Genomic DNA, 13,740 nt, shown 5'->3' with positions numbered 1-13,740 from the left:
AATGATTTTCACTGTTTTTCCCAATTTTCACTCAATGTTTTTATTCGAATTTTTATATTCCCAAATGGAAATGGAATGTTTAAATTTAAAAAAATTTGGGCGGTGTTTAATAATACTCCTTGATAATGACTGATAAGGGTTATTTATTATGGCATGTAATACTCTTACCTCTTTGCCTCTTCTTTATTAATCTATATTATAATAATAAAAAATCTCGGAGAGGGCTCAGATTTATTACGGCTACTCAGAGTCGATTCGGCATTACATTATTATATTAATATATTATAATATAATATAGCCATGTAGACTCATAAGTCAACTCATAACACTTATCCTGTGACCCATCAAAATTGATTAATTTTTATTCGTTATGAATCACTCATTTCTCTTTCTTTTCAACAAAGTGACTTAATTATATATTGCGGCCTGCGTAGCGTAGCAAAAATACATATGTGGCCTAGGTAAAAAAGAGATTGAGTATAACTGACTTACAGAATCCTGGATGGTTAAACATTCAACGTTTTAATGTATTCATTTATTTTTTTAATATAAAAAAATTGTGAAAGTATAATCGATATATTTAGATTATATTAAATATATATATATATATTGTGATTAAGACACAATATAATATTTATATTTATATCATTTTTTTACAAATAGCTTATAATTTTTTTTGATTAATACCAGCACATCTCTTAAAACCGTTTGGTCGAATTTTAGTAATTTATTGTTGTTTTCACGATTAACGATCCCAAGCCCCACCCGCTCTTTACGTTCAGTTGTGGTCATCCATTTAACCTAACCGCCCGGCGGCTTTGTAGTATCATTTTATTTATTTTTCATCAAAATGCAGTGTATTGTTTCACTCATTGTCTAGGTGAGCGAAAAAGGCGATCACACACCGCGGGTCGGACGGCGACACGTGGAGAAATTGTATTTATCGCCGCCGAGCGCGTTCTAATTAAAATATTCAGCGTCTGCATATTTTAACTGTTATTATACCTATGCCTAGATACCTACCGTGCGCAATTATCTGCCGACACCCCAAGTTTAATTAATTGAATTACGACTCAAAACCGTCGGCGAGCCGGTGCGTTTCCTATTCGATTTCTATTATATGCATATGTAAACCATTATCTACCGCGGTGTTATTGTAAGGTATATGTGCGCTGCAGTGCGCATTGTCCATATATTATAATTTACCGATAATGATGTATTACGCCATATAATTATATCGTTAATGCAACGTCGGCGGCCTTCCCCGCACGTCACATTGTAGCCGTCCGATTCATTCGACAATAACTGACGGTGGTGCGCCGTCCAACAGAGCTAACGACTGAAAAGTCTGAATTTTCGTGGTTTTTCGCGATATATACCATAATATAACCATTACACACGCGAGACTCGTGCAAGAACGCGGTAAACCCGAAAACCGTATAATAATAAAAATTTGATGATGCACCGCGGGATGACGTTCGGTGGCGGTCAGTCGTCGTCGTCATCATTTCTGTTGACGCAATTGTCGACGATCGGTGCGTGGTTGATGTTGTGGTGGTGCTGCGCCGTCACGACGACTTGTGCCACGGAATTGGAAGACTACTACGATTACGGTTATTATCGTTTCGACGGCAGCGCCTGCGAGTTTTACCAGATCATCGAGCCCGGCAACAGTTCGTACTATTTGTACTCGCCAGGTTTTCCAGACCCGTACCCGACCAGCGAGCAAGACCGAGAATGCCGGTGGTTCGCCAAGACGCCTTCGCCCACCGACCGGTTGGTGTTGAGTTGTTACGCGTTTGATTTGCCCGAGGTATGCCAGTATTTACTTACCCGAAAACTATTGTGCAACGCACCTGGTTAATGCGTAGGTACCTATATTCTGTGCCATGTACTGGTGAATATTTAATAAGATTGCCCCATCTGCAAACACACTTGAGTTCAAGTCTTTATTATAATATAACTTATTTGACCAGCGAATATTTAACGGTTAATAACATTTTGATCGCTTGTTAGACTTAGACCCATACTTGATTATAGCTTTATTTTTATAAAATCCTTGTTTTGTCTCAACTCTCTATAGCTCATTTCAGTTGATACATTTTTAGTGTATACATTCTTATAGTAACAACTAATACATATCGAAAGGTGAAAAATATACATGTATTTGATCGCAGTCCGTGGGTATAAAATATAAAGCAAATAATACATTTTTCAAAAAGTTCTTCGACGAAAATAAATTATCTCATCCGAAATCTACTCTCTCGTTCTCTCTCTCTCTCTCTCTTTCTCTTTATAAATTTAATATATACCTACGGTGAATTCTTGAACCTGGATTGATGTCCCTTGTCTTATACACGTACAAATATTCCTATCCATTTCCAACTAACAATAAAATGAAACTCTCTTTTATGATCGCTATTCTTATATTTTATTTATCATTTAAATTAAATATTTTATTATATTGTATATATTAGTTAAATTATTATTGTTACATTTAGTATCAGTCGTATTAGCAATTTGGGCACTAGCATATAAATAATAATAAATTAAGTGTCACTAAATCTGCATATAAATAAAATAAAATACATAATTCTGTTTATAGATGTTTGTGTATTTGTAACAAAACGGTTTATATTTTACATAATCGTTATAAATGCTTTGATGTGTTAACTGCGTGTATGTTTTTCCATAGAGTCAACTTTGTGAATCGGACGCATTAATCGTGTCTCGAACTGGCAACGCTAACTTTACGGATGGTATCAGATACTGTGGATCCAATTCGTACACGATTATCAGCCTCACCAACAGTATGTACGTTAAATTCGTAGCGAAACGTCATACTATCGGCGGACGGTTCTCATGCTTGATGGGTGTGAGTCTCGCAGAATTTCGGAGCTCGGAAATCGTGACGAACTCGAATTTTTGCGAATGTGGAGTGCAACACCAGGTATAAAACTATAACGATAATAATGAAAATTGTAATAATTATTATAATTAAGACTTTGCTTTGGGATGGGGAAGGGGTGAGGGGTGGTTGTTCATTTGTTATTTGTAGACGAAGCTTAACTAGCTTATAATATTTTAGAGTTTTAAGACCATTTCAGTAACCTTTGTACAAACCATATAATGTTAATACATAGTTTCGTATTACGTAATACATTCACGAATTACAAAATATTGAAAGTATTTTTAAACTTTTCTGAAATTTCGTAGAGGACAGCAGTTTCTTGAATTATCATGAATAGATACAGGTATTTTGTAAACCGGAGAATTGTGTTATTTTGACGCAACATAAGGCAAAGTTCATATTTTCGTGGAAACATTTCGAAAAGTTTAACATGAGAGATGATATAAATTTATAATTTATATTTTCACGGGGAATACAACCGCATTGCTTTGCAAATTTCGATGTAAGCTTGGAGAGAAAACTCACTTTTATTACCTTGAAGATTAAACACAATTTTAAATACACAATATATGTAGTAATAGTATATTTGATCAGTGTATTTCAACTTTTAATCAGGATAACTCCTGCTATTTGAATATATAATTTTTCTATTACAATTTCTTTCATTAGTTAGTTCATATTTTTGACTATAAATATTTTAAAAATGTTTTGTAACTGAAGTCTATTAAAACCCAATAAATACAATAATTTCCAAAACTATGTCAGGATACAACTAATGTCGTATTTGTTAATTTAATCAGAATATACATAAAACATTATAATTATATTTAATCAGAAAATAAATCATTCATGAAAATATTTTTCTATGTGCATATATTATATCTTATACTCATAAGTCTGTAACTATCATAACTTATGAATTATAATATAGATGGTGTTTTTAGTAAAAACTAAAGAGTCACTTCAACATTTTATGAATAGGTACCTACATTTGACATTTCTCTAAAGTTTTATTTTAATTTTTCATTATTTTACATTAATCGTGTACCTATAATATTATATACTTGGAACAATTATTTTATCTTAATTAATTTGTTTGATGTTCAATTGTGTTATTTTATGGTCTTTTTATATCGGTTTATAACAAATTCATAGACTAATAGATCTCGATATTCACAGGGAAAATTCACGAATAGGGGAACAGCCGGCGTGAGCGAGTATCCGTTATTAGCTTCGCTGATCGACGGGGAGACAGCAAAAATGTTTTGCAGCGCGACGGTCATCGACAGACATCACGCACTGACTGCAGCCCACTGTCTGATAAACATTAATCTTTTTCGAATTACCCTTCTCGTCGGCGACCACGACATGACCTCTCTAGGTTGGTGTACATTAAAATACTAATAAACGATTGTCATGTATTGGTTTTGGGAATTCGCGTCCGGGGGGGGGGGGGACAAGAAGTACTTCATAGACCCGTAAGGCGATAATGTACTGTATCACGCGTTATACATATATTTTGTGTACGGTTCAAACAATAAAATATCTCGTAGGTAAATATAAACACCATGTGCAAAATATTTGTATCAATATTTATATTGCATATATATTATATATGCCAGCTACGTATTACAATATATTATACGATTTCGCCCGGTAAAAAACGAACTAATTTAATAAATACGACGTTCTGTATATTTCGATATTTGATTGTAATAGTTTCATGAGCAAATCGGTTTAGATATATTTGTACCCTCTCTTCCCGAGAAAATTCGGCACACTCTAGTTGGGTCTCAGAGTTATATTGTATACCAATTGGGTCCCGTGTAAAAAATTATATTGTACTAGTCCACGTTCCATGTTGACCATGTTGTGATCAATGCTGTACTAATTGGGTCCTGTGTTAAAATTTAAAAACCATACTGTACCAGTTGAGTCCCTTCCCCCCCCCCCCCAAAAAAAAAAAAAAATGTCTTTCTTATTTTTACTGATATAGGACTACTTGTATCTAAACATCTAGTTATTATAGGTATGATTAAAATATTATATTTTATAATCTTTACTATAATTTTCGTGATTTACAAACATTTGTCGTCTGGTTGTTCAATAGTTAATAAGTTAATTATTGGGTTTACATTTTTTACAAGATATAGATTCAACAAATTCGTAGTAATTAATTTTTCCCAATATTTTTTCTGTAATTTTTTAATTTACGAAATTTCCTTAGATATTATACAATTTTTTTTCTTTCCTCTGGATTTCTCATTTTATTAATAACGTTGATTTTAATTATTTTTTTTAAAACATATATAAATTTAAATGTATTTGGGTTAACAAAATAAAACATAGAAATGAAGTGTAAATCAAAGAATTCTCATGGGTTTGTAGTCTCTATTGTACTAGGTTTAAATTCAGACAATAATATTGGAGGGAATTTTACGTTTAGATTAATACAATTTTTTAATAAATATTTCGTGAAATTTTGCTATTGTTAGTCATTTGGTTGATTTAGAACTTCAAATAGTTTGTAAAACAGTTTTCAACTTTGTTTGGTGGTAAGAACGAATGTCCAAAAAAACGTTTTAGGTAAATACCTACTCTACATTTTTTTTTTTTTATAATCACCTCTTAATCCTAGATTCTGGATCTTTCACTATAAATTTCAGCCTAGATGAAATTTAAAACTTTTAATATTTGTTTTTGAATAAATAATGAATAGATCTATGTAAACTGTTACTTTAATATCAGCATAAACAATTAAAGGTATACAATTTAAAATTTTGTTTATTGCATTCATTGAAAGTATGTGTAAAAGTTTGTGAATAACATTCTGTACTTCTACGATTTAGCAAATAAAATATAATAGGAATATAGTGGTTATTATAAATAGTATGAATAATGAACATTTGTGTAAATATTTTAACAACTTTTAAACGTGCCACTCATATAAATTATACTAGATTTACATTTAAATTTTAAATTTTCAGTTGAAAAAATAATTATGTTATTTACACTATCATTAATTAATAAAAAGTCTTCTTCACCATTTGTTTTTATTTAAAATCATTTAGTGTTTTATAAATATTGTTTAAACTTTAAGAAATACTCGGTTGAATACTTTTTCTACTATCGTGCATATATTTTTTAATCAAATATAATCATTATATGTTAGTGTTTCTATATCACTCTGTAATTCATTATGCAATAACTTAAATGGCTTTTCACGAGAACTTTCTTGTACTTTTCATTTTAAAGAATTAGTCTCTATTCGCCTGGTTAAAATATTTCTTTCTTTGAATTCATGGTTGTGTGAGATGTTTTTCAATAATTATTTCATTTTAAATTTTTATTTACATGTTCTTTTTATACATTGCCATAATTCGATATAATTTTTTAGGCATTTATGAAATGAAAATTTAAAACCACCAATGACATATTTATACGTTTGCTTTTTTCACTGAATATAATACTATGAGATTTTTTCACTATGAACAGTTACTAGTTGTATAACCAGTGTAGTTCATAGAATACTATACTATCGCTAAAAAGATAAAAGTATGTAAAGCATATTATATTCGTATTTTTATTACTACAATACGATAAAATATAAAACACAAACCTTATTCGAATACATTATTTGATACTCAATTCATAAAAAATTTAAAACTATATAATTATTAATTATAAAACTAATATTATTTTCAGGTAGTTTCAGTTATTTTTAGAACGATCTTAATAAACTCGTGAAAAATACCTATGATAGTATTATAATATAATATGTGGAATAATTTTTTCTATATTTACATTAAAACCAATTTCCAAAAATCCCTTCTTAATAATTGCCTACATTACATTAAATAGGAACCATGTAAAAAATTTTAAGTTGCTAAACCTAACCTTTGCTATAATTTTAAAAATATCTTTTATAGTTATTCGTTTTTGAATTATAACAAAAGAAAAAAGCAATACCGATTCAGTTTATAATTGGTTCACACAAATATTCCAAATTTCCACGCGTAATTTAATTTTAGTTTTTTATAATTTTATTATCTTGAAAAGTACTGGGAAAATTTAACTTTTAAATACCAACTAGATCCAAAAACTATCCTCATAGTTGTAAACTGAAGATATTTTGTTGCTTTTATAAGCGATGATGTTGAAGTAAAAAAAAACTAATATATTTTAGCAAAACTTAAATATATTATATTTAAGCAAACTTAAAATTATCGCTGGTTATAAAATGGTTATACCTTTTTATTAAATATTTTTAACCTTGTTTAAAATCTGAAATTTACAAAGTAATATGTACCTAATCTACATCGTAAAGTAAAAGTTATAAGATGTTGTTTTCTGAGATTTAATAAAGTTTAGATTATACATTACACACAGGGGTTTTTTTTATTCGATAATAAGTTTTCTATTATTCTTAAAATATTTAGTTTTTATTAAACACAATTTATTATTTAAGAAAATATCTTAATATGATTTGTTTTATTTTTGTGAACAAATTAATGAATAAATGAGGTCGTTTATTATTTTCTGTAAAATATATATTTTAAATGTTAATCCCTCTTGTGTCTTTTAAAAAAATATAAGTAACGTGGAACCTTTTTATAAAAAGTGTTATATTATATAAATTATTTAAGAATTGTAAGAACTTTTAGCAGTAAATGTGAAAAAAGATCTACGACTAAACAAAATTATGTCACGTTATAAAAGGGTTTTCGTCCTCTAACTACCATTTTTTCATTTATTTTTTTTACGATTTAAACCATTTATGTTTAAAAGTAATTTAACTAACATTTAAATTTTAAATTTATACATTTTAATAATTATAAAATTGTTAATAACGATAAGTTAGAACATTGAAAGTCATAAGAAAATTGATAGTTCAAATTAATTTTTTAATGGATCAATAAAGAAAAAAGTGTATAATTTTTAATTTAAATTAGATAAGAAAAATAACTATTGTGGTATATTAACATAAAAAATAAAATTCTCAAATGTACTTTAAAATAATATATTCTATTAAATATCTGAATATTCTTAAGCGTTTTCCTTAAAAAAGTATTTATTTTATAAGTGTGTCTTGTGTACAAAACTAAGTTAGATTTTTTTTAGATAGCCCATGTAAATTGTGTCTCAGTTAATTAATTTATATAAAAAATAGTTGAATTGGTGTATACTTTTCAATCCAATAATAGTTTCATTATAAAACATGCTTAAACTACAAAATATTTTTTGTACATTAGGTGTTGTGTAGATCACTATTATGGGTGTGTTGAATTTGATTTCAATTGATGGTATTTGAGCTTGAGTTTGGCTATCTAAATTTTCAAGTTCTTCCCAATAAATTTCAACAGGATTTATTGAAAGTTGCAGCCTTATACATCATACGGACTAAACATTTATTGACTTTAACTTCATCCCTGTTTGACGGTTGTGTATGTACTTTATCAAGAAAAAGCGTTTGATAAGAATTTTCTTGGAAACTTAATATTAGACGCTTTGAAGCATCTTCAAACAACGAATTTCAATATATCATAAAATGTTATGATGCACATGTGATAATACAATTTATCGCTATTTTTCTTAAATTTAATTAATTCTGTAGGTATTGTTGAGATATTTCAATTAATAAAACACGCCGTAATTGTATATTATACTATATTGCTTGGAACATGCACACAAACTAAGACGTCATTATGTAACTTTTAGACGTTATAGACGGTCTGTTTTATTTATTTGAATATCAAACTGATTTTGATATCTTATTTCAGAATTGAGTATTATTAGTACCTATATAAATATAAAATCGCGATATGAACGGTCAAATTTTACACCGTTATACTTTTTAGTTTCCATGATAAATTTACTTTTGCTTTTTATACAATTGCATTTTTATTTTTACAATGCTTTTTTTTATTTACGTTTTTCATTTCATTATTGATTTTTTTTTAACTCTATTAGTTACATGGTACTTTTGGTATCACGTCAATACCGTGATTCCAAAAAAGCAAATGTCAAAATAGCTAAAAGACATAATAGTGAATGTTTAAAATTATTATTATAATTTATAATAATTTTTAGTGATACATCAGTGTTTAGTCATACATTAAATAAAATTTAAAAACTTTAGGTAATGCCTTTCAAATAATTTACAATATTTCTTTCCATATATTGTTTTTGAATTTCTAAAATTCTTAATGTAATATCTTGATATTTTTTTATTTATTTTTTATTGGATTTTGTCTGCTTATGTATTGCTCTACTTTAATTTCCGCGTTAGTCTGATTTTATTTAAATCTTTCTATAAGTTTCCAAAGTATTGATCCGATCCAAGTAAATTATTAAAACCACAATTTCAACCTGTATAATATGTAAAAATCTGTTGAACATACCTTATATATTTTAGATATATTTATTTATAAAAATTAATTACCTTCGACAGAATTATTAGTCTTTGGCAAATACATCATGTTCTAATAATTCCACAACTCCCAGTTATAAATCTGATTATGATTATCTATATCTTTATAACTTATAAGTTATAAGTAATACTATTAATACAGATTAATAATAAGAATAATAATTTTAAAATAATATACTTAAGCTATTTTGAACATTCGCTATTTTATCTTTTAGCTATTTTATGCTAAGCTATTTTTCTGTCGCTACTTTGACATTGGCTTTTTTGGATTCGCGGTTATGACAGTTACTCGGTACTTCATACATACTGCTTATGTATACAAATATTATATTACAATTAGATTTTAAATAAAGTTAAACAAATTAGATTAACTGAGAAAATCGATTAAGTCAAGGTTTTGTTCATGATTGAGTTTAAGTGTGGGATATCCTGTGATTAATTTTGTATTGATAGATTTTAGATAGTCTGTGATCATGTGTTCAACGAATGGTTCGGTCATGTAAGAATTGTCTTTAAATAAAAAATTAAGTCCTAATTTGAATTTAAAATATCTACCTATATAAAGTAATTGTCTTTATTTATTTATTAGATTTTTTAATTGTAGTATGAATTAATCATGAGGAATCTTGTATTCAAAATTTTCAAAACTTAGATATAGAAAATAAAAAGTTTTAATGAATTTGCAACTACATTAAAGTTTGCAATTTTTGCGATTTTGACGAATTTCGTCAAAATTCTAACTTTGAATGCATATAAAAAATTGTATTACATACAATATTATACTGTACAAATATTTTAATATTTTTATACAGATGTGAGAATAATTTATTCATATAAGATTTTGCATTAAATTTTCAAGAATTTTAAATATTTTACATTTTTAAAAACTTGTCATATCTATAAATAGATCAAAAAATAATTAAAATATTTGAAAATGTAATCTTATAATGAAAGTGATAGTATAAAAATTTGGTAAACATTTTGAAATATAACAAAGTATCAACAATTGTTTGAGAAGAAACAATTATTTTATAGTTAAATATTGAATGTCGTAAAAATTTTAAATTAAAATGCTCATAAACTAAATGTTGAATTCTATTAAATAATAACAAATCCATTTATACAACATTCACCTTAAGACATGGACTTTATCCATTACTGTAAATAATCTACTTGTCCCTTCATAACACTGTTAAATATCTAGGTCTTAACCTTTTTAAAATACTAATATTGCAAAATCATATTAAAAAAAAAAACCTACAACTCAATACCCGTTACCGATTTTAAACATTTTGTTCTGAAAAAATAAATTCTCAACTTTAAAAACTAAATTACTAATAGAAAAATCTCTTCTGAAACTCGTATGGATGTATGGAATCCAACAATAGGAAATTTAATCCTATAATAACTTAAATTCCAAGTAAAGTGCTAAAAATGGGTGGCTTCTTATTCACGTAATATCAATAATGTTATTTTTATTTCCTTTCTCACTTTTCCTTCTTAATGTGCATAACTGTATAGATTCTATATTACTTATAAAAAAAAGTTCATAAATATTGATTTGGCTTTTTAGTACATTATTTTTTTATACATTGCTTGATAAACTTATAAAAAAATATTGTGTTAAATTTTTAATGCTTTTGTATAAAAACATAATTTCTTATACATTTTTAACTACAAAATAATTTGCTAATTTTCAGAATTCTTATGCAATTTGTCAAGATTCTAATTTTAAATGCCTATAAAAAATTGTGACTATACATTTTTATGTAAATTTCTTATTTGAAAAATAAAATCTAATAGGAAGCTTTGTATTACATTTTTAAAAAGTTTTACTTAGCGAACAATTTTTAATTGACATTTAAAAAGAAAAACTCAATAAAAAATTGAAAATTTCTCATTATAAAATCAATACATTCATCGCTTCGTTCAGAATCTAAAATTATTTAATAATATCCAACATATTATTTTATTTTTTCAACGTTAATATGGTATGTATTAAGATAATCCTGTTTAAGTTATAATATAATTTTAGAGTTAACGGTTTATAGTATTATAGCAATAGTTATTTAGGATTAGGTTATAATGAGTAGATAAATTAAATTAAATTTTTAATGTTTAGTAAATGCTCTTTTTTTAAACTATAAAAATTATTAGTATTAAATTTTTTATTTATTACTTAAGAATTGAGATTATATAATATTTGTATGACACAGTAATATAATACGAACAAAATATTAGATAATATATCACTAGGCCGTAATATAATATGAAATTGTGTTATGGATTATTAATATTTTTTCGATAATATTGTACTGTACTAAAACAATATCACGATAAAATAGTATTATTTCTTTTAAATTTAACATCATTATTCATTATAGTATTGCTGGTATATTTTTCTACATTTGATTAATTTAAAAATAAAAAGTAAATTTACTATGCGTTCCTTTTTTTAATCAACATATATTTTGGAATAAATTTTTCAAATTGTTTAATATTTGATTAACTCAGAACATAATACTATAATTTTATTATAAAAATTCATACAGAATAACATATGTAATGTGCGCATATCGATTGTCAGCTAGGGGTATCGATTCGAATTTATTGGTGGTGGTCAGTGAAATTTATATACACCCGTTGTTTGATCCGTCATCCGTCGCTCATGATTTGGCCATTGTTGAAACCGAAGAAGAAATTCCATTTTCATCTAAAGTAGGACCGGCATGTTTTCCATTCAAGCACATCCACACTGATTTCGTTGGCGATATCGTCAAAGTTTTCGGTAAGTTATCGTCAATTTTTTTTGAATCTATATCTACGTTGTTGTTGTCTATTTATTTTCGATTTTTGTTTATTTTATTAACCAACTTTCATAATGAATATTATCTTCTATCGCTGCAGGCTGGGGAACTGTAAGCTTTAATAAACATGTTGTATCTGGCACTCTCCATAAATCGTACCTTAAGGTTGTACCGACGTCACAATGTGCCGAAATTTATAAAAACGAAACCGACCGTAATTCGTTGTGTACACATTTTACTAAAGTCAATTCTTGTCAAGTTGATTCGGGCAGCCCTCTTCTATGGACTGATCCATCTACTGGAAGATTGAACGTTATTGGTGTAGTTAGTAACAGGTTCATCTGTGATGAATCGATGCCGTCTATGCACACCAGACTGGCGACAGTCAACAACATGAATTGGATTAAAGTGATTCTAATGGGTAAGTCAAGAGTCCAATTAAAACCAGTTGGCGAAAACTAAAAGTAAAATAATCTTTAAATATTTAATTTTTCAGGACAATATTATTGCAGTTAATTGCATATTTGTATGCCGTAGTGTGTGTTCTGTAAGTGATTATGGAGTTTTAATCTACATAAATGTATTTTCATATTTTCTGAAAAGTATAATGAAAATGTGAATTATCTAATACTATATTAAATGTATATTTTTAAATGTAATAAATAAAATTTATGATTATAAAACTAAACATAATGAATACATATTGTTTTATTTAAACTCGTGTTTTAATTTAATTGAACTCGACGGTTTTTATTTTATATATTTTTTTAAATGTCATAGTGTTCAGTTCTACAAGTCTAGAGTAAAATCTCTGGTATTGGGCAAGTTTAATTTACTAGGAACCTATTGTAATTAATTTGTGTAACGTGGAGTGATTATAGATATATTATATAGATTACTTGTAAAAAAAAAAAAAATTTAAATTAACTGAAAGAAATTATTGTATGGATAATGACTTTGATAAGCTTTAAATATTAGGTTCGTTTACTTTTTTGTGAATGTAGTTTTTTACGTTTCAAGTGTACCTATTCTTATAAACTGATATTACAGAAAAAATATTGTAACTATAACTCAGTTTTAGGTTAGGTATTATTATGTATATTTCTAATTTTTAGTAATTTAGTGACATCGTGATAACAGACACTTGACCAATTTATTGCTACTTGTTTTTTAATAACTATTTATTATATATAATATAATATGTGCTATTGCATTAATAGAGAAGTTATTATAGCTTTAATGATGAGTTATGACTAACTTAGTATAAAATTTAAAATAATGTTGTGATATGGTATTTTAAAAACTAATATAATATATATATATATATATTATATAATTATTTAAATTGATATTGGTATTAAATAATGTATTTTTTACACGTTATAGTTTAAAATCAAATAATATAATATATACTATCATATATATCATATTTTATGATCTATACTAACATTGATTATACATTTATATATATATTAGTATTTATATAATCAATGACGGAAATAGCTTTTAAAGTACATACAGCTTATCAATAATACCTTAATCAACATAGCCGTAATTATAAATAATAAATAAACAGTTTCATCTCTATATAA

General features: G+C 26.8%; 1 protein-coding gene across 1 annotated transcript; it reads left to right on the top strand.

Moving 5' to 3' along the window:
• The first annotated feature begins 1,269 nt into the window (after positions 1 to 1,269).
• On the top strand, positions 1,270 to 12,768 carry LOC112601062 (venom serine protease 34-like). Its single transcript, XM_025348477.1, has 6 exons — positions 1,270 to 1,813; positions 2,696 to 2,950; positions 4,091 to 4,292; positions 11,929 to 12,129; positions 12,249 to 12,569; positions 12,645 to 12,768. Exons 1-6 carry the CDS (start codon positions 1,457 to 1,459, stop codon positions 12,662 to 12,664), a joined length of 1,356 nt encoding a protein of 451 aa, XP_025204262.1. The 5' UTR covers positions 1,270 to 1,456; the 3' UTR covers positions 12,665 to 12,768.
• Positions 12,769 to 13,740: the final 972 nt, after the last annotated feature.

The sequence above is a fragment of the Melanaphis sacchari genome, unplaced genomic scaffold, assembly GCF_002803265.2.
Source record: "Melanaphis sacchari strain LSU unplaced genomic scaffold, SCAv2.0 Contig74_pilon_pilon, whole genome shotgun sequence".
Lineage (NCBI taxonomy): Eukaryota > Metazoa > Arthropoda > Insecta > Hemiptera > Aphididae > Melanaphis > Melanaphis sacchari.
The sequence above is the reverse complement of the archived record's forward strand: the minus strand, read 5'-3'. Positions and strand labels throughout refer to the sequence as shown.